Source organism: Psammomys obesus, unplaced genomic scaffold (genome assembly GCF_907164565.1).
Source record: "Psammomys obesus unplaced genomic scaffold, mPsaObe1.curated_primary_1811, whole genome shotgun sequence".
NCBI classification, from domain to species: domain Eukaryota; kingdom Metazoa; phylum Chordata; class Mammalia; order Rodentia; family Muridae; genus Psammomys; species Psammomys obesus.
In genome coordinates, this window is record NW_026586173.1 from 4369155 (window position 1) to 4391703 (window position 22549).

A 22549-nucleotide genomic window follows, 5' to 3' on the forward strand; every position below is an offset into this window, starting at 1 on the left:
ACATCATATTATATAAAGCCAACCTAGAGTATGGCACAGATTTAGAAAAATATCTTCAAGAATATTAAAAGCAGCAGTTGAAGAGTCTGATTGAAGACAAGCTATATGGGTGGAGAAAGGCATTTCCTGGGAGCTATTGATTATTGAATAAAAGCCCAGTATAAGTTGTGTGCCAGGGAGGTCCCTAGAGACTGGCAAACCACAAGGGTATTGCCAATACTGCTGCTTGCATGCCAAAAGCAGGTGGTATGACCCTATTCCTTAAAATACTGCACTTCTTCGCTCTAGGGCATGGGAAAGTTTTGGCTGGAATAAGGTTGGAAGCTCGTACTCTGCTAGCTAGCTTTTGCTGTTCTGACTGCATTTATGGCCCATTGCGCTGGAAGAAACTTCTGTCGGAGATTATAATGCAGGAAAATTGTGACTGGGGAGGTCATAAACCCAAGTGGAGAAGTAAGTGTATAAACAGATGTGATGTGTCTGTCAAAATGCTTTTTAAACATTTGTGTTTATGTCCAAATATTTCTACTGCTGTTAGCCTCAGAGGTGGAGGGAAATTGCTTTTTTGCAGTTGCTGCTGGTTCCTGCAGTGAATCCTTCCTGGTCAAACTCCTAAGAATAAATGACTACTAGTGTCTGTCACAGTAATCCAGTGGCTCAGCCATTAATGAAAGAAAATAATCAGACATCTCTATCATCCTCTCCAATATCAGGAAACATGGTAGAAATGGGGTAGAAAAAGTGTGAGAGCTGGCCAAAGGCCAAACACAACAAAAGTGTTGTGTTGCCATTTCCTCTCTTCTGGTGAAGCCAGAGAGACTCAAAAGATTTGGAAAGCCAAGGAAAAGAAGTATGGTTGTTACAAGGCTCACAGGGCCTCTCCTCCCAGTTATAAAAGCAGTGAAAATTCCTGGTGATTCTCTCCATAGAGCTGACTACAAACTGAGTGGGGTTCCTGGAATTCAACTTTTGTGAATCATCACCCATACTGAAACCAGCATTTTGGTAATGGGGGCTGCTTCTGAGTCATCTATATGTAACTGCTTAGCCATTCTCCTGCAGAAAATCCCAGCAAACTCACTGGTTCGCTAAGCTACAGTTGGGTGAAATCATTTGTTTGAGCTGTTGTCAGTGCCTATCTGGGGTGAACAGAAGTTTGTTCATGTTTCCCCAGGAGAAACTACAGAGCATCAAGCAAAAAGTTATCAATTCTCACCTCTGACAGCCAATCTGTTCATGCTACTGGAGCATGTCAGAACCAGAAGACATTACTCATATAGATCAACCTCTTTGTTACCTGAAGTGATTTAGCATGTAAGCTCTGAAGCCAGAACTCTCAGATTTCAATCTTCTGTTAACTAGTTGGACAAGTTATTGTATGTACATTGCCTTGTGTATAAAATGCAAATAATCTCTGTACTTATATCACAGATTTTTTAAAAATACTGATTTTGATATGCCTGGATTAGAATCATTCCTAACATACAAGATCTGAATGAAATTGTATGAGGTTACTTAATGAAATAGTCAATGTTAACCTTAACTTATTATGGTGGTCTGAATGAGAATGGCAATAATAGGCTCACATATGTGAATAGTCAGTCCTCAGTTGGTAGAACTATTTGGAAAGAATTAGGAGGTGTGTCCTTGTTGGAGGAGGTGTGTCATGGGGGAAAGGTTTTGAGGTTTCAGAAGCCTATGCCATTCGCAGTTAGCTGTATCTGCCTCGTGGTTATGCTTTCACATGCAGGCTCTCAGCTACTGTTCCAGCAGGTGCCTGTCTACTGCCATGCTCCCTACCTTGATGGTCATGGATTCTAACCCTCTGCAACTATAAGCCCAAATTAAACACTTTCTTATATAAGTTGTCTTGGTCACGGTGTTTTCAATAGAAAAGCAACTAAAACACAAATACCCAAGGTTAAGCATAGTGACTATTACATACATGAGCATTTAATGAGACCCTGGGTTTTATTGCCAATATAAAACAAAAATATTGGTAAAAGGGATGAAACATTATCATCAATATATCCTTTTTCCATTTTTTCCACACCTTAAGTCACTGCTTCACATCTTCCAATAACATACTTAACATCTCTGAAAATATAAAACTAGCATTATGAGATCAAAACACTGCCCTGGCTTTTGCTAGGAAACACATTCAAATGCACATACCATAGAGTACTGAAAATGAGCAACTAATATGGCAATCCAAAAACCTATTCCAAAGCTGATGAAATTAAGACACACGGCCAGAGACTTCCCCACTCAAGGACTGTCCCATTCTCCTTACAATAACCGCGGAAGGAGCTCCACGCGTTGGGGAGGTATGTGTGCTGTACAGAGTTCTGCTGCTGCTGTAGAGCCTGCCCTTGTGCAGAAGAACTGCCTTGGATATGGGAGGGGCTAAGCCCTTGTTGTGCCTGCTGAGCAGAGGGGCTCAATGGCTGCCCAGCTACCTAGGGAGATAGAATAGAAAAAAGGAGAAAATTGAGAAATTCTAGTATGCTTGAGATGCATAAGTAATATTTTAAATAAGACTAGAATCAATGAAAAACAATCAGCTCTTACACTCTATATTGTTTTCAAAGGGTGATCTACAAAACATTAAAACAATTAATTTCAATTAAATTGCCAGAAAGGCAAATGAGTGGAAGTATGTAATTGTTTACATTAGATAAGCTTAAACCAAAAAAAGGTGAAATAGCTTATCTGGTCATAAAAGTAACCATTTGTGTGTGGAAACACAGCCCAGAAGTCATGGCTCTCATTGAGCTGCCTTGGCCAATCTACCCAGAACAGAGCTAAGAAGAGGAGCACACCAGGTCTCTGGTGGAGAGGCTGACCCCCAATTCCATGACAAGTCCATACTCCACCACCTGCAACTCAAGGTTTTCCATAGTCCTAACTACTTTCCAAATATCACTTCCTGCTCCTAAGCAGAATAACATTTTCTTATAAATCTGTTATAACTTCGTATCTCCTTTTGTACTCAAAACATTATTTAGAACATAATGCCTTTCCTCAATGCCAAGCCAAACATATAATACCCCTTCAAGAACGAACTCAAAAACTTAAGGACAAAAATGTCCTTGATTCCCAGCTAACCAGAATTGCTCCCTCCTCTGAATTTCCTTATCTCCCTTTTCAACCAAGTGACAGGCTCAACCTTATTCCACAGTCATTATTCCAAGTCACAGAAACAGCTGAGAACTCCTGTTATAGAATGGAAAGCCTGGGGTTTTGTTTTGTTTTTAGGATCTTTCACCATGGAGCTCCATGGGGAAGCCAGTAACTTAATGCAAGAACGTTTGCAATAATGACATAAAAAGTGGGGGCAACAGTAAAACTGATAAAGTACACATATAGTGACATCAGCTCGATGGCCCAAGATAGTAAGTTCACCGTTGTTAACCCGGCAGTTGCTGGTGTCACCTTAACTCTCTGTGTTGTCTCTGGAGAGACAGACCTGGGGTGGTGCTGGAGCCGCGGCAGTGGGCTCTGTGACCTGGATGTGCTGCACCTGGATGGCATGCTGTGTGTAGGTCTGAGGATCATGCAGTTGTCCAACATCCACGGTGGACTGCTGGGACTGATGTGGAGAAGTGGCCTGGAAGGAAGAAAGAACTGGTTCCAAACCAAATCCGTACTAACCGAGGTTAAAAGAGACCCCCCACCCCCAAGGAGAAAGTCTGCCTAAAAATAATATCCCCTAGCAGACGAAAGTGAGTTTGAGGTTCGCTGGGGCCAGGTGGTAAGACCCTGCTTTCAAAACAATAAATCAAAGTCAGGCATGGTGCTGCATGTCTTTAATCCAGCACTGAGGAAGCGTAGGCAAGTGGATCTCTCTGAGTTTGAGGCCAGCCTGATCTATTAGCAAGCAGCAGGCCAGACAAGTGAGATCTCATCTTAAAACGAAAAAGCAAAATAAATAAATCAAGTAAGGAGTGGTGGATGATGGGGTGACAGTGATAACTACCCATTTCCAATACTTAAAACGTCATTGGTTTTAATTTTTAGAGACTAAATTATTTTAAGACTAATGTTCACTTATGTCTTAAGCCCACTTCCTCACAAGTGTAACTGAAGGCAATATCAGTTCGGAGAGACATCCTTCTTTAGTTCACAATGAGCAAGCATGACTCAGTCATTGTCTGACAGACGAACACAGTAATAGCTCTATTCCAAGCAGAGCTGACTGGGGCTAGGGAGATGGCTAAGTAAATAAGAGACCTTGTTGCTCTTCCAGAGGACCCAGGTTCGGTTCCCAGAACCCATACCTTACAACACCTGTAATTCCAGTTCCAAAGGATCTTCTGACCGCCACAAACATCAGACAGAATATATTTTAGTAGATATAATAACATATACTAACGGTACTAACTGATAATGAAGACTGAGTCAAAATTACTCCCTAAAACCTCTCACTGGAATGAATTATTCCATGCCCGTGTAGGTGTTTTTCAAATTTGCTCATTATGAAATAGTCAGTGAGGATACCAAACACCACCTCAGGAAGAAGTGTCACTAGAGCAGTGTGGGCTGGCTGTGTGCACAGGAGATGAGGCCTTCTTCTCAGTCCAGAGCCATCGTGAGGGGCAGAAAGAAGAAGGCAGTGGAGATGATTTGTCCTAACGTCTCAGACTCAGAACGTCTACACAGCTACGCCTCACATAGAGCCCAGGATGCTTTTGCTGACTCTTGCTACCATGTTGTAGTACCACTTGTACTACAGAGTCTACAACGATGAAGAGAACTAAATGTCACAGTACCGGAGCCACCTGCACCACTTGCAGCTGTATGTGTTGAGGCTGCTGCAGCCCAGATGTGGACTGAGACACAGGGATATACTGAATCCTCTGGTAGTCCCCCTGAGGTGTTCGGTAATCGGTTGTTAAGGTCTGGGACAGTTCTGTCATTGCCTGAGTTAGAAGATCTGTTGTCTAGAAGAAAAAAGAAATCACAGAACATATTAGTAAATACACTGTAGCAATTTCAGTGCTCTTAAATCCTGCTACAATACAGTTTGGCACAGGGTGCATCAAGGAAATACAGTCTGGCCTAAGGGCCTGACTCTCACCCAGTGGATCTGCTCAGAGCTGCTGATATCATCACTGTGAAGGAAAGATTAGAAGTTTCCTGCTTCTCCTTTGGCAGGGAGATTTGGAAAGCATTGGCAAGGAGACCCAAGCATAAGCACAATGCTGTAAGAATCAGGCTGAGGGACGTAGCCCTATCTGCACCAATTAATAAATGATTGGCATGGCTTTATTGTTTGTTTGTTTGTTTGTTTGTTTTTTAAGAGAGGATGGGCACTAAAGGGAACGAAACGCTCTTGCTGGGCTGGAGAGATGACTCAGAGGTTAAGAGCATTGGCCGCTCTTCCAAAGGTCCTAAGTTCAATTCCCAGCAAGCACATGGTGGCTCACAACCATCTATAGTGATATCTGATGCCATCTTCTGGCATGCAGCTGTACATGCAGGCAGAACACTGTATACACAACAAATAAATAAATCTTAAAAAACAAAACCCAAAAATGCTCTTCCTAGATATCCACTCACCACTACAGTCTCTCCAGTGGCACTATCTGTCGTTAAGACAGCTGGGGTGGCACTGATCACAGCTGTCGTCAATGGCGTGTGGATGGTGTTGGGAAGCTGGGCATACTCTGGGTGTTTCTTTCGAATGTGTTGGACCATCTTAGTCTGAAAAATGAAGGAAAAGTAAAGAAACAATTACTGCAGCTAAAGCATAAAAGGGGTAAGTTTAAAGCCAACCTGTGCTAGATGGCAAGACCATGCAGGATCCCTGGATGAGAAAGCTATCTATTAAGGAATCCTCGTTTTGTAAAGGTTCGGATGTCATGCTTGGTCAGAGCCAGTGCCATACCTTGCTGCTATACTGCTTGGAGCAGTGTGGGCAGCAGACAGGAGGGGTGGCAATGGTACCAGTCAGCTGGGTGTGGGTGCTCAGCATAGGGTCAGGCTCTCCAGGGCCAGCAGGACGAAGTTTCCGAATGCTTGGTGGGAGTTCAGCTCCTGGGTGGTTCTTCAGAATATGGGCTTTGCGCTTGCTGGCACTCTTATAAACCTGTAAGTTTAAAATATTTGGCCATGAAAGCAATGTAAAGTTCTACTTTCTTGCTGAAAGCAAAATAAGAAATTTCATTCTTATTCATTCTTAAGAAAAGGAGAAAAATGTATCAATATTGCCCAAAATAAAACATATCAACACGCCACGGTATGTGGTGGGACATCCCTGTAATCTCAGCTCTCAAGAGACTGTAGCAGGAGACATCTAGTTGAATGCCATCTTGGACTTCTCAGTAAGTCTAATGTAGTGTGATCTACAGAGCAGAACCCTGTCTTAGAATAAGAAGGGCTGCTAGACAAGGGGGCACCAGGCAGCGGCCAGCCTGGTCTACAAGTGAGTTCCAGGTCAGTCAGGGCTCTATTGCACAGAGAAACTCTGTCTTGAAAGGAAAAACAACAACAACAAAAAAAAACCAGGTGTGATGGCACACTCCTGTAATCCCAGAACTCAGGGAGGCAGAGGCATGTGGAACTCTATGAGTTCCAGGTTAGTCTGGTCTACAAAGCGAGTCTAGGACAGCCAAGGCTACACAGAGAAACCCTAGCTAAAAAAACAGAAAAAATAGAGCTGTTGTGATCTATACCGATAATCCTAGTTCTCAAGAGGGAAGGGCAGGAGGATTGCAACTGCAAGGCCAGTCTGAGCTACACAGCAAGATCCTATCCAAAACCAACCAACCAACCAACAAAAACCTAGGGCTATGGGTGTGAGTAAAAGTTAGAATCTAATATAAATATGCTACACAATTGCCTTGAATTTCCTGTATAAATTTAAGATAGTAATTATAAAAAACACCCCTTACCAAAAGTTTAAAAGGTACACACCACAGTCAGCAGCCCTGGTCTTTTTATGTAACTGCAACAGTACAAGCTGAGAATTCTGCGACAAACCTTTTATCTACCACATAACTTGCAAGCTGACAGACTATTTTGAGTTTGGAAGTGTCAAATAAATTCATATTCTAGGTAATTAATATTCTCTATTGTAAAAGTCACAGATGGGACAATAGGAAAGCAAAGTCAATGAATTCCTCAAAAAGCTTACATTTAATATTTTTAACATTATAGCTTGTCTATCTTTTTTTGTCGTTCTATCCATCCATTCATCCACTGGGTTTTTTTCATTGTTGGGTTTTTTTTTTTTTTTTTTTGAGTCAGGGTTTCTCTGTGTAGCCCTGGCTATCCTCGAGCTCAGAGATCCACCTGCATCTGCCTCCTGAGCACTAGGATCAAAGGCATGCACCACCACTGCCCGCCCGACACACTTATTTATTTATTTATTCATTCATTCATTCATTCATTCATTCATTCATTCAAGGCAGGGTTTCTCTTTAGCTTTGGCTGTCCTAGAACTTGCTCTGTAGACCAGGCTGGCCCAGCGCAGCCCGGCCAGGAGGAAGGTTTTGTTCCTACCTTATCACAGTACTGACAGAAGTAATCGCGGTTGGGTTTTATGATGGGTAGGGTTAACTCAGGCACCTCTTCTATCTTCATGTCTGGATGCCTCTTTGATAAGTGATTTACCTGGAAAAGAGAGAAAGACAGACACACACGTAGGGAGCGAGCCATTACAAACCCAAGTTAAACCAAAGCCTCTGGGAATGAGGGCTGAAAGTTAACTCTGAAGCAAATGCTCAAAACAGTAAGGTCTTTGCCCAGAGCTAGCCTGACAAGACACTGGACACCAAAGTGTCCGTGGACTCTGTCAACAGGAGTGAGTAAATCATTAAACAAATAATCAAAGGTGAGTCGGTCACCTAGAGTCTCTGTCTAAAAGGAGAACCATTAGAGAAAAAAAAAAAAAAAAACTTTCCTGATGAATTATGCTGATGCAAACCTGGCTTTCACTTTTAAATTGTCTTACTGAGACTGCTGAGTGGATACAAAGTAAGGTTCTAAATTTTAACTGCTAAGATTTTCTAACCACCTTAGCAGAAATACATGGTCTGAGTCAGGAGAAAGCAATAAATTGTCCTGATGTTTCCCCTAATCTGGGACCACACTCCCTGCTTTGAAAGGAAGTTTCCTTATGTCACTGTTTCCTAACTGGACAACGATGACACTAATAAGGAACAGTAGGTAGGAAATAAAGACATCATCAGAAAGGACATTAAACAGATGAGAGGAGGAAAACAAAATGAGGTCAAGGTAAAGAAAAACACATAATGAAAAGGTAGAAGTCTAGGTATGTAGCTTCCTGGGACAGCACACAGCAAATAGGTGCAGGACCCCAGGTTCCTAGCATCAAAAGGGGAAAAGGTAAGGGCATGCAGACTGCCTTTCAAAAGGTCATCCAAAAAGTGGTTCAGAAGGGCAAAGGGAGACAGAAAGAAAAGAAGCCCAAATTGGGGACTGATTGCTTTTCTTCTCCCCTAGCCTCTAGCTGACACTTCCACAGATCTAATTTGGCAAGGCTCACTGCCAATGGGAGGATCTGGAGCAGCTCTTCCCACACTGACCAGCATGCCTCGTCTCCGGAAGCCCATCATGCACAGGCGGCACTTGAACGTGAAGCTGTCGTAGTCTGTGGAGGTGATGCGGGGTTTGAAGGTCTTGGATCGGCTGATGCGGTCCGCTTTCTTGGCCTCCCTTTCCGGGTTATGCATCCTCTGCATGTGCTCCCGGAGCTTGTCTTTTCGCTATTTGGAGAGATTTCATTTAAAAGGGTACAGGCAAAGACAGAAAATGGTTAATTGAAAAAAAAATTTTTAAGACTTATTTATTTATTATGTATACAATGCTCTGCCTGCATGAGATCCCATTATAGATGGTCATGAGTCACCATGTGGTTGCTAGGAATTGAACTCAGGACCTCTGGGAGAGCAACCAAGTGCTCTGAACCTCTGAGCCATCTCTCCAAGCCTTAATTGATTTTTTTTTTTTTTTAAATCAACACTGATTCCTTGGGAACCCACTGACCACTCCAGCCAGGGAAGCAGGCAGGCTAACTGTATATCTTCACTTCTCCCACCTCTCTTCCAAATCCATTCTCCAGTCTCATCCCCAGGTTTGTGGCAGATCACCTACTACAGCCCAGCCCCCTCTCCAGTGGATGAAACATATCTTCCTCTCTGTAATTTTTTGAAAGAAAATGGCCCTACAGTCTCACAGGGAATGGCACTTTTAGGAGGTGTGGCTTTGTTGGAGGAAGAGGATTAGTGGGGGCAGCTTTGAGGTCTCAGAAGCTCAAGCTAGGCCTCGTGGCTCATTTGCTTCCTGCTGCCTGCACCATCTCTGCCTGCATGCATGCCACCATGCTGCCCGCCATGACGATAATAGTCTAAACCTCTCCACTGTAAGCCAGCCCCAATTAAATGTTGTCCTTTATAAGAGGTGCCCTGCTCATGCTGTCTCTTCACACCAATAAAACCCTCTAAACTTCTTCCCCCCCCCCCAATTCATCAGTTGATCCCAGGCATTCCCTGGAAACATATCAGCTAAGCCTGCCAGAGAAGCTAGTGGGTCAGCAGAGCAGGTGGGTAAGGTCAGATCTTCACTCTCCCTTCTCTCCTCCACACCCAATCCCCTAGTTTCATCCCCAGCTCTGTAGCAGACTACCTATTGTGGCTTCTCCTTGCAGAACTTTTAATAACAATAAACGAAGAAAATAAGACATTCCATGATAAAACCAAACTTAAGCAATATCTGTTTATAAATCCAACACTACAAAAGGTGATAGAGGAAACTCCAATCTAAAGAGATTGACCATGTGTTAAACACACACACACACACACACACACACACACACACACACACATACACACAAGGAATAAATAACTCCAAACCGGCAAATCAAGGGGGGAAACAAATGCATGTACACACACACACACACACACACACACACACACACTCACTCACTCATTTTCACACACCCTACCTCACAATAACAAAAATAACAGGAATCAAAAAACACTGCTCATTGGTATCTCTAGGAGCAAGACAAGGTTATCCTTTCTCTCCATACCTCAATATATACTTGGAAGTCTTAGCTAGAGCAAGAGATCAAGGAGATCAAGGGGATACAAATTGAAAGGGAAGAAGTCAAAGTATATCTGCAGATGATATGATAGTATACAGGGTATACATAGACATTGTCTACCAGGTAATTCCTACAACTGATAATCACTTTCAGCAAAGTGGCTAGATATGAAGTTAACTCAGAAAAATCAGTAACCCTCCTATAGGCAAAGGACAAATGGACTGAGAAAGAAATCAGAGAAAGAACACTCTTCACCATAGCCTCAAATAATATAAAATATATTGGAGTACCACTAACCAAGCAAGTTAAAGACTTATATGATAAACACTTCAAAACATGTAAAAGAGAAATTGAAGAAGATAACAGAAGATGGAAAGATTACTCAATGCTCATGGATTGGTAGGATTAATATAGTAAAAATGGCCATCCTTCCAAAAGCAGTCTACAGAGTCAATGTAATCCCCATCAAAATTCCAACACAATTATTCACAGATCTTGAAAGAACAATTTTCAGTTTCATATGAAAACATTAAAAAACAACAACAACAAATTGGATAGCTAAAACAATCCTGAATATGTGCAGGTAACCATGGAGGCCAGAAGAGGATGCTGGAGCCCTGGAGATGAAGTTACAAGGTGGCTGTGCGCTGTCCAGTATGAGTGCTGGGAACTAAACTTAGGTCCCCTGGAAGAGCAGCAAGTGCCCTTACCCATTCAGTCGTCTCTCTAGCTCCCACCCTGGGTTTTGGGAAAAAAGACTATGCACTTATATAGAAGAACTCAAACAATATGTACAGTAAGTTTGGTATTAAGAACTATGCCAACTGAGTGTGGTGGGCACATCTTTAATCTCAGCACTCAGGAGGCAGAGGCAGGAAGATCTTTATAAGTTCAAGGCCAGCCCGCTCTACAAATCAAGTCCAGGACAGTCAGGGTTATATAGAGAAACCCTGTCTTGAAAAACCAAAAGGAAAAAAACAAACAAACAAACAAAAAACCAAAGAAAAACAAAACAGAAACAAACAACAAAACCTAAACAACACATTGAGCCTGTGGCTCACACCTGCATGGAGCATCAAATTAAAGCCAAAGTGTTGTGTCTGAAGATCCTCAAAACTTGGAGGCTAAGATGGGAAAATCACCTGAGCCCAGGATTTTGAGGTTAGCCTATGCAACAAAGAAAACAAAAACAAAAAACAAATCTATGTTGTAGGCTCACCTACAGTATACTCAAGCTTCTAAGTCCATAAAACAAGAGATTTATAATTCATTATACAATAAAACCTTACTGAAATTCACTTGGAATTTACTAGAAAATCATTGTTAAATTGTGTGGGAATTGAATAATACATGGCTTTGTAAAGTCAGCATTACTTATCAAAATGAGAGAATTAAGCAGTTCACATCCCAAAAGAAAAAGCAAACTTAGGACAAGCATGGCAGCACACACCTGTAATCACAGCACGGCCACTGGGAGGCAGAGGCAGGCAGATCTCTGAATTAAGAGGCCAGCCTGGTCTGCAAAGTGAGTCCAGGACAGCCAGGGCTACACAGAGAAACCCTGTCTCAAAAACAAAAAAAGAAAAAAAAACTAAAAATAGATAGATAGATAGATAGATAGATAGATAGATAGATAGATAGATAGATATAAAGGAAAAGTGTGAAGGGGAAAGGTGAGGGCTTAGACCACTATGCGGAATGCAATGACTTCAAAGGCTAAAAATATTTTTACAGTAGATGAGTAGTATGGCGCACTCAGGAAAGGAATAAGGAAATAAGGAAGGGAAAAGAAGGGAAGAGAAGGAGAGGGAAGCAGGGAAGGGAAAGAGAAAAGAGAGAGAGGAAATGAAGCAAGATAAGATGAGACGAGACTATGGTGCGGTGTGCCTGTAATCCCAGGACTTGGGGGTAAAAGCAAGAGAATAACAAGTTTTGAGGTCAGCCTGATCTACATAGAAAACATTGTCTGGGAGAGAAAACAAAGAAAAATGATAGTGGGAGGCAAAGAGGGAGAACCAAAAAAAAAAAAAGAGAGAAAGAGAGAAAGAGAAAGAAAAGAATGTAGGAAAACCCCAGTCCAGTTTATACTGGTCATATTGGGGTGCTTTAAAACTGTGTGTGTGCTCGTGTGCAGTGTGCATGTGGACAGGGCATGGTTTGCATGTGCAGGCCAGAAGATAACCTGTGGGATAAGTTCCCTTCCTCCACTATATGAATTTCAAGGATCAAATACAAGGTGTTAAACCCAGTGGCAAGCACCCCTGCTCACTGATCCATCCATCTCATCAGCCCATTTTGGTTGTTGAGACAAGGTCTCACTCTATACCCAGGCTGGCCCTTAATTTGCTACATAGTCTAGGCTGGCCTCAAACTCATGGCAATCCCCCTATGTCAGTCTCCTGAGTACTGTAATTCCAGCTCGTAACCTCCATACACAGCCCATAGTGGAATTCCTCAGAGATTTCAATCATGGCAATATACTGTAAGCCATTACAAACATAATCCATAATTAATCTCTAATGGTGTACCACAAAACTTAAGCTTTTTCTCTTTCATGTTCATATTCCTTATGAACATACCTCTTACTTGTCCCCTCCTAAGAATCCATTTTAGATTCTTCTCCAGTTTCTTACTTATTTAATTTTACTGATCATTAGAGTGACAAGGACATCACATAGCACAAGGTGATGTGAAGGGCAAGGACAACTTTTAGGGGTAGGTTCTCTCCTTTTACCGTGGGAGCTGGGTATCAAACTCAGATTCATATGGCAAGTGCCTTTACCCACTGAACCATCACAGTGGCCCTCTTTCAGTTTCTCTGACAAGTGACTGCAGCCATATTTAACAGTGACCGTCACTAACAAATATCTGAGTTTCCTGCAGACTTTCCCTTGGCCACTTCTTAATTCCAGGCAGGTTACTGGTTTAGATTTCACTTTGTTTTCTTTTGTTTTCATTATGTAGCACAAACTGGCTTGCCATTTACTATATAGCTCAGACTAGCTTCAAATTCAAACCCCTTCTGCCTCAGCCTCCTGAAGACTGGAACTCCATGCCAAGCTCCAAAGGTTTTATCAGAGACCTTGAAATCACTACATTCTCCAGAGTAGTCCAAGCCCTTGGACCTGTCTCCTCTGACATCTTTATGGTCCCATCTCTACTGGAGAAGCTCCTGCTGCTGAGACGACTTCCCTGCAGGCTCTTATCTAAATAAATATTCAACAACAACAACAACAAGAAAGAGCTCTGGATTCTGTGAGTAGGTAAATGTACTGCTCTCTTTGGACTCCCACAATAGCAATTTAGTTCTGCTAACCATCACTTAGGACATGTGCACAAAGCCATGAAACAAGCAGGTGTTTGGCCTTAGCCTGAGTTGATCCTGAGAAGGACAGTCCCCTCCGGCTACGGGTTGGCTTCCTACCTTAAACTGCTTTCCGCAGGTGGAACACAGGAAGTCCTTTCGGTCGGAATGCCGGAGCATGTGTAGTCTCAGCTTGTCGGGGCGGCAGAAGGCCTTGTCACACTCGGTACACTGGTAGATCTTTTCAGAGTGGAAGCTTCGCACGTGCTTTTTCACCTGGCAGTAAAGACCAGAGGATGCTCAGGCCAAAGGAAAGGACCAGAGGTGGCTATGACGCTAGAGGGAGCCAACGAACCACTGAGGACTCTCAGCAGCCTGGCCAGTCAAGGGATAACTGCCTCAATAACACACACAGCCTCTTTTCACAAAGAGACAGAACAAACCAGAAAGCCCCTTAAATCTGAACCTCCCAGGTATGACTTAAAGCATAAAGGAAAGAGCACTGCCTTGATCTTTTGTACCATTTTCTTCATTTTTAAGGCTAAAAGCAGGATTGCTTTGGATTTAAATGTATCTTACTAAAAGATTGCTAAAATCTTTACCTATCAGAAAACAAGTCATTTGTCCTCATTTTTGTTTCTACATATGTAGAGGTAATTTGGCTTCATTAGCAGCTGATCCTTTCATATCTTCCTATAAAATCAGGTCTGGGATGCAGCTCAGTATAACACAACTGCCTGCAGCCACACACGCTCGAGGCCCTAGGTTCAATCTCAGCTCTGGAAGAAAAGAGTCAGGTTCTGAAGAATGAAAGATAGAAATCAGATGACATTGGCAACGCTACTCCATAAGAACAACACTGATTTCCGTCCTCCTCAACTAGGACATAGTCCTTTTACTTTCAGATAATTCTATAGCTTTACCCTAGATTAAACTCCAGTACTCAGGTGGGGATGGGAAGCAGAAAAGGACTTAGGTTCTGAACTCTCTTAGCTATAAATAATAAACAAAAAAGAGCTTTGGAAGAGGATAAAGCTCAAGTGAACGTGTGCTTAGCATGTGGGATGCTTTGACTTTAACAGCCAGCACTAAAGGGAAAAAGAGAAAAGCAAGCAAGCTGTGGACAGAAGCTAAGGAGAAAATCCACCAAACTGCTCCTTTAAAGCACCTGGCTTCAGTAGGTGTTCCTTTTGCCATTGCATTATGCCTTAACAACTGTGTGAAGAGGAACATCCCAACACTCTCATTGTTAGAACTAAGATTAAATAGGTGCATGTATTTTTCCCCCTTTGGCTTTTTTTTGTTTTTGTTTTTGTTTTTGTTTTTGCTTTCTTTGTGTAGCCTTGGCTGTCCTGAAACTAGCTCTGTAGACCAGGCTGGCCTCATGCAGAGATCCGCCAGCCTCTGCATCCCTAGTGCTAGAATTAAAGGTGTGCACCACCATGCCCAGCAATTTAAATAATATTTTATGAGATATTGTGATTTGATTATTTACTGAATATAAAAATATTATCAGTTAAAACTAAATCTGGGACACTCTGGAATTTCTCTATCCCCAATTGTGCCCCAATACTACAGGAGATAGTCAGTGCTTGGCATAACACTCTTTTGTTTATATACCAATCCTCTTTGTTTCCTTCCAACATAAATAGCCTTAATAAGAAGCAAGGCAGGAAAGCAGAATGGTGGGGAGATGTTTCCCACCAGAAGCGAAGAAATATGTGCTGCTGGTTCTATGCTGTTTCATAAGTAATGGATATTTGTCAAAGATTTTTAAAACGAGTTTTTCAAAATAACCAGGTTTGGTGTTTCAAGATGATTTTTATATTTATTTTGTGTGTGTGTGTGTCACAATGCACATGGAGATCAGAGAACAATTTGCAGGATGTTCCAGGGATTGAAGTCAGATCATCTGGCTTGGCAGCAAGCACCTTTACCCACTTGGCTATCTTGCTAGCCCCAGATGTGGTATTTATTATTAGAATATAACTTAAGACATTTAAATAACACTGATCTGGACAACTAATGAAATACTCTATAAGTGAAATGTAGTTTGAAAAGTATTGCAAAGTTATTTCAAAAAAAGGGATGAAAATACAGGTGCTGGATGGTCTCAGTTGTCCAAAAATTGAAGTTTCTTTTACCAAAAGATGGAAGCAGACAGGAATGTCAGCCACAGACACTCACCTGAATAAAATCTGGGAACCGTTTCTTACAAGTTGGGCAGGTGAAGTAGCCATCATTGACATGAATGGCCACATGATCTTTCAACAAATCAAGGCGGTCAAAAGATTCTGGGCAAAAAATGCAAGAGTAAGTCTTCTGGTCGGAATGGAGCTTCATGTGGCTCTCCAGGGAGGCACTGCTGAGGAAGCCCTTGTTACAGAGGTCACAGGTCAATGGGCAGTTCCCCTCCCGCCCATGGAAGCGCAAGTGTTGGTCCAGTTTGTCCTTTTCCCGGAAGGCCTTCCCACACTGCAGACATTTAAAAGGCCGGAAGGACTTCCGGATAAACAGATGCTGAAGAGCTGCATTCTGAAAGACACAAACAGAGCCCTGTGCTGAGGAGACCAAGAGTGACTCCTACAATCAGACTTCCTGGAGAAGCCGACCGAACTCAAGGACGCACAGGGAAAGGAGACTGGTGAGAATGGCTGAGGCTAAAGCAAGCCCAAAGAAGTTTGTCTTGAAGAGACACAGCTTTGGAGTTTCACCTTATACCTACATATGTGTACTGAAAGGATTTATGGAAATTTCAAAACATATTTCTCTCTCTCTCTCTTTCTCTTTGGAGACAGGATCTCTCAATAGAGCTCTGGCTGTCCTGCAACCCACAGATACCCCTGCCTCTGCATCCCAAGTGCTTTAGGATTAAAGGCATATGACACTACAGCCTGCTCAAGACAGGTTTTCAACAGAAAACTAAAAAAGCAAGAAAGCAAATCCAGAACAAAACAGAACAAAACTGGAAATTTGAAAGAAAAATCTTGGGTAAATGGCACATGCATGGATGAGACTAGAGTATGTCAGTCACAAGTCCTTGATGAAAGAATCTGAAACATGATTAAAATGTGTCACAACAAAATAACAGGAACTGAAGGGCAAGTAGACCTTCCCCTGAGGAAGCAGAGAAAGAAATAGGTATGAGGTTTCTTTGGGCATGAGGAATTAAATCAGTGGATTTTCTGCTATGTGAATTACTGATCTCAATTTCAGAAAATGAGCTGAAAGGGAAATGAAGAGTTATGTGAATGTATTTGTTCATGGGGCATGACGTGAACACATCATACATGGAATATATGTATTTCGGTTCTTAGAGAATGTGAAGGACAAGTTCCCACAGTATGTGCTCAGTTCTGGACAAAGCTATGCTCCCTGCTGTGCTTTCAGTCTAAACAGGTCAATTCGGCTTTTTCCTTTTCAGGACAGATTGTCCTTCTGTGGCTGGTTAGCTGTCTTGTAACTGCATGCAATTTTCACACAGACTCCAAGCCAAAGAAAATACTTAGTGGATTCTGTCATAGCTGCTGAACAAACAACTGGCATTCCACCAAGAGCAAATCCCCACAAATACCTTTGACCAAAGAATCAATACTTAGTTGTGCCACAAGGAAGACTCATTCTGAAGTTCCTCAAAGGACAGAGGGCAAAGGTTGAGATGGCTTTATGGTAGGGAAGCTCTTCAGAACACACCTGTGAATAAGTATGCCTGGGCAGCTGTAAGGAAGAGTCCTGAAAGGCTAATAGGGATCGCCACGCATTATTTGTGCAATGAAGAAAATATGGTGGTCAGTGTGTATTTTAATTGCTTATTGGAAGCACCTTGAAACTTAAATTTAATATGAAATAATCATGGGGGAAGGCAAAATATTTATTTTTGATTCACAGAAATTTCTGAACATGGTCCAATTCACATACTAGGAAACTCTCTCTCCAGGCTTCTTCAACAAGCCTAGGAGAGGTATTTAAAGCGCTACCTGGTCATTTACGTTGAGTGGTAAACAACAATTCTGTTGTCTTTTTAAGTTGACTGGGGCAGCTTAAGGGATGGGAATGGCACACATTTTATTCCTTTTTGTATCTAGATCCCTTAATAAATGACTTAGTCACAGAAAGTCTCAATATTGGTTTGAAAATTAATAAAAAGTATTTCAAATAAACTCTAAAATGATTCCTAGGTTCTTTTCTACAATATCCACAAAGCTCCTGAAGAACACATCTTTTGTGAATCAGCCACAGTTGCTTTCATTTCCTCAAGCTGCTTGACGGCAATCTAATCTTTTCACTTTATTCTGACGCACACTTGGCAAAAAGGCTCTTCCTATTTCCCTCTACTTTCAGAAACATGTAGAAGGACGCCAGAAAAACAGATGCTCTCCTAAGGGTCAGTGAAGATTCGGGATTTAGAGCATGTCTGACATTACGAACCACTCCTTTGATCCAACCTTGGTCAAGTTTGAGCTGCCGAACAATGGTGGGGTGATCCCACGGGAGTTCTTTTTTCCTGGTGCTAATTCAGAACTCAGCTTTGTCTTTCTCCATCATGCTCCTCAGCCTCCTGTCATTTCTGATTAGCATGAGTCCCCTCAGACACTTGATTTTAACAGAGCAGCCACCTGGCTCCCTATCCTTAGTTCTATTGCAATTCTTATCATCCGTGTCACTTCTGTGGAACCCTGAACACTGTCCGGATGCTCAAAAACTGGCCTGTTTTTATTTGAGCTAATGGCATTCGTGTTACAAGGTAGTGAGGACTGGTCTACCCGACCTTAGACCCACTGGCAAGCTGGTTCTGCTCTAAGGTAGCTTCTCTTGTACACAGCCACTTCTAGAAAAAAAAAATAATAATAATCCCACACAGGGAGGCTGCGCACAGATTTAGTATGGGTCCTCTAACCCCTTAACTCCCTTACCCAGTGCCACCACACTGCATGGGGCATTAGCTACTCTAGAGATGCCAAAGTAGTAGGCTCCATCTAAATGCTATTGCATGACAGTGAATTCTGAGAAGAGTCTTTGTTTGTAAACTGTTTTTAAAGTTTGAAATTAATAGCTAAGGGAACCCACATTATTGACTCATTTTCATACTATTCTTATCCTGAGACTAAAGAAAAATGAGAAATGACTCAGCTTGTTTGGTGGGTTTTGGTTGTATTTAAAAACAACAACAACAACAACAAAAAGAACTAGGAATTCTTCAGTGTGTCATGCACCCAGCTTTCAAAGCCTTGGGTGGACTAACCTTGCCCAACATACCTCACTCTCCCTCACCTGACACCCAACCCAGGGTCAAGATACTAGCTGTGCTGTCCCATAACGACGCCAAGCACATCTCATGCCTGGGACTCTCATCCTACGGCTGTCTTCCTATGGTGTTATCCACCTCCCACAAGATACAGTTTTCAAAGTGCCTGACTCCTCTAGCTACTATTATTTCCTGACTTCCCTATACTCAGCCTTTTGTTCTTCTCAGTTCTCAGAGCAGCCATGGACTGCACTTGTATATTTGACAGAGAACTGCAAACAGCTTTCTGTTGGCACTGGCTCCTTATTAGACAATTAGCCCCCAGAGCCCCAGGCTCTGTTGGTTGCCCAGACACTGCTGAACATGCAGTCCGAGTCCGGCACCACAGCACACATCACTGAAACTGTTTCAGAGCTGGAAGTCGCCATGGAGATCACTTGCTCCTAGCCTTTGTTTGAACAGAAAGAATCTCCAGCCCACAATTTATTCAATTCTCATCATTCATTAATTTGCACTGTAAATACAGGGGCATCAAAATTGTGTTTTCCATCTGAGTTTGCTACGCACAGGATGCAAAGAACAGCAGGTCAGCAAACACTTAAATGACATTCTGGTATGTGAAACACAGGAAACAAACCTACCTGCAGCTCCAACTGAGCAGGCAGCATTAGAGGAGAGAAAAATAGTTACATTACCAATTGGATTGGAAGACTTCCCTTCAGTTGGTCATTACCAATCTGAATAAAAAAGATGAAAAAATATATAGCCCTACTTTTGAGAATGTGTGAGAGGAAAAAAAAAAAAAACAAGACAGGTCAACTAAGATTGACCTCCAAGAGCTACAGAGTGGCTTTCACTCTGATGCAAGGAATCTTGTGCTGGAATCTGTACCCCACCTCTTAAAAACCGAAGTGCACAAATAGCTAAACTAAGCTTGTGCATTCCAGCCTGACTACAGGTATAAGCTTTGGTTTGTTTTTATTTCTGTTTTCTCTGTAAAACAGTTAAATGGAGGGAGCTTGGTAAGGCACAGGTAACAGATAGTAGCTGGGCAAGAGGACAAGTGCAGACTTGGAAGAAACAGATAGTGATGGATAAGAAGACATTTGTTCACACAGTTTCTCCTCTGGGCCTGTATTTATGAAATTCTTTAAGTTATACAGAGAGAGCTGAAGGCTGTATGTATTTTGATCACAGGACCCTCATAAAGGATAGCAAACAGTTTTCAGAGCCCTTTGAGGCTGTCATGTGACTAAGAACATAGGAATGTACTGTTAAATGAACTGTATCATTAAGGTCCCTTCTAGCCTACAAGCAGACCAAAAGAGGTAACACACCCAATCTCTGCCGAAAGACCCCAAGCCAGGAGTCACTATACCTATCTCCGAGGCACACCTTGAATGCCTTGACTAATTACCGTTAGAAAGAAAGAAGAAAAGACCAAAAACAAACCTAAGCTAGCATAACCATCTATCTAGAAATTTTAAAGGCTAGAAAGTTGTGTGTGTGTGTGTGTGTGTGTGTGTGTGTGTGTATTTTATGTACAAGTCAAGTATCAACAAACCTTTTTGCACACTAGCTGCCATAAACATGGGTTTATATCATAAATCATTACTTTCTGTGGACACAGACAACACACAAAACCATTCTGCTTCCCATTTACACCCACTTGCAGTTCCTAACTCAGCCTCAAATGCAGCCTACAAAATAAGACAAGAACCATGTTGGAAATGGAAGCCAGAGGACCTCTGCAGATGCACAGTCTAAAGCCAGAGCACACAAGTGCCACGCTGAGCAGCTCCTGATGTAGAGCTCTGCGGTAAGCTGTGCCAGGCGTGTACCTGAACCTGCCACGTTAACTGAGACAGGGCCCTTCTCAGGGACACTTGCTGGTCTCCCTTGGAAACCACAAATAACCACAGGTAGTTACCCATAATATCCTTGAGAGCTATGATTAGGCACAGATTAGAATAGCTAGAAAGATAAATATTTTGGGTTGGGAAGTATAGCTTGGGGGAGGAGCCCCTGCTTAGCCTGTGTGGGGCCTTTGGTTCAATCTACAGCACCAAAAAGAAAAAAAAAATATTAAAAAATATTTTAAAACTTTGAATTCAAAAATATAGGGAGCTGTTGTATTTTAAGTATACTAGCCCATGATCTGCCCAAATCCAGGCCTCTGTGTGTCATAACTACGTTGACTGACTCTAGAACAGCCATCAGTTTGCCACGAACAGAGTCACTGAGAAAAGCACTCTTTGAAGGTAAGATGATATAAAGCCTAGATGCAAGATTTCTAGGAAAGTGGTCAACAGGATGGGACACAATGCCCTCAGGGCTGTCCAAGAAGAGGAAGGTAACTGGTCAGCCAGGGAGTGTGTGCTTTCCCACTTACTCGAATGCGTTTGGCTCTGCGCATGTCATCCGCTGTCAAAGTGGTCTGGGTAGGCACTAGGCTCTCTTCTTGCTGTGGCTGCAGGTGCAAAGTATGAGTTTCCGGTTCCTGCTCCAGAGAAGACGGGGTCTCCTGTGGCAGCTGAGGGATTGGAATGGATGCTTGTTCTGGCTGATCCAGTCCATTCAGAGCAGCTGGTTCACCCTCATCAAACTGCTCCTTTGTGGGGAAATGCAGCATGTCCTGAATTTTGCAAACACCAGAAATTACCTCCCTTTCTATATAAAGGGCATACAGGGGTTATTTGCTCAAACTTAAAATCAGTGCTATTCATTTATTTCAGCGATAGGGTCTTACTACATTTTTTAGGCTGGACACAAACTCCTAGGCTCAAGCAATCCTTCCACCTCACCTCCTGAGTAGCTATGGAACATGCCACCTACCACAGATATATGACTTTAAAAAGAAAAAAGATTAGCATTAAGGAGCTGCAAATAATACTCTCCCTCTAAGGAAGTTTTCAGGTAAATGCATGCAGAACGCAGAAACTGTAAGATATCCCTGGTCACAGAACAAGAAAATTGGTACCATGTTTCTGGAATAGCAATCATTCTAATGTTTTAAGTTAATTAAGTAAAGCTCTCCCTAGACTACCTCAGTCAGTTTCAAATCTCTAGCACAGCAAAGTTAAATTTGTATTGTAAGTAGCACTTGAAATATGTTTTTTTGTCCTGCTGCAATACCGCTTTAGTTAACAGGACAACACTCTAATAAGACAGGATTATAAACATCAGAAAGGTATCTTAATCTAGGCACAGCTGAATTGAATACTCCCCCAAAACAAGCATCTAAAAAGGAGCTCCTTTGACCCCCAGTACCTGTGTCCCATCGTCACTCTTTTCCCCATTTTCACTGGTGATTTCCAAGCGGATAAATTTTGGAGGACGCCCAGGCCGCCTGCCGGGGCCAAATCTCCTCTTGCCTCGACCCCTTCCTCTGCCTCTTGTTCTGGGGACAAGAGACTGGATTATAAACAGTCATCACATGGCATCCGTAGCATTATTCCCTAAGTAGCTCTTACAAGTACCAGATTTTGAGTTCCTCTCACTTCATCACTTCCCCTGGTTCTTTTCTTAGATGGAAACCACTGTTTTGCTAATGTGTGCTTTCTACATTTGGTCTTTTCTCTACAGCCCAGAGATGTCATAATATTATTAGGGGAAAATAAGAGATATAAAAATACAAAACACTGACAACACTTCGCTTTTGAAAAAGGTAAGAAATGCAAATAGGACAGGACATGCTTGGCCCATGGCTCCTCCCAGGATTCAGCCCATTCTTTTTCCTTTGTTTTGGTTCCCAGAAATGTGGCTAAATTCAAATAACAGTCTTTTTTTCCACAGCTTTCTAGACACTCAAATTCTAATTCAACTGTTTCACAACAGGCTAAGTAACTACAAATTAAAATAGTCCCCTTTAACTGTTACAAATACACAAAACATCTCTATCAGATGAGACTCTTGGGCTAGGAATGTC

At 42.2% G+C, this 22549-nt stretch overlaps 1 protein-coding gene across 4 annotated transcripts in view; it reads right to left on the reverse strand.

The window, feature by feature from the left end:
* Positions 1 to 22549, reverse strand: part of Prdm10 (PR/SET domain 10) — a 105246-nt gene that overhangs the window by 19367 nt on the left and 63330 nt on the right. For 2 of the 4 annotated variants that reach the window (XM_055601453.1, XM_055601452.1), the window contains exons 10-20: positions 21892 to 22021; positions 21014 to 21256; positions 15564 to 15911; positions 13497 to 13652; positions 8553 to 8732; positions 7507 to 7617; positions 5891 to 6091; positions 5563 to 5706; positions 4773 to 4943; positions 3470 to 3610; positions 2294 to 2459 (exon numbers count right to left, since the gene is read on the reverse strand). In XM_055601453.1, the coding sequence (XP_055457428.1) occupies positions 2294 to 2459; positions 3470 to 3610; positions 4773 to 4943; positions 5563 to 5706; positions 5891 to 6091; positions 7507 to 7617; positions 8553 to 8732; positions 13497 to 13652; positions 15564 to 15911; positions 21014 to 21256; positions 21892 to 22021 (1991 nt within the window). The remainder of the gene's footprint in view (positions 1 to 2293; positions 2460 to 3469; positions 3611 to 4772; positions 4944 to 5562; positions 5707 to 5890; positions 6092 to 7506; positions 7618 to 8552; positions 8733 to 13496; positions 13653 to 15563; positions 15912 to 21013; positions 21257 to 21891; positions 22022 to 22549) is intronic. The other 2 variants (XM_055601454.1, XM_055601455.1) reach the window with 2 other exon arrangements.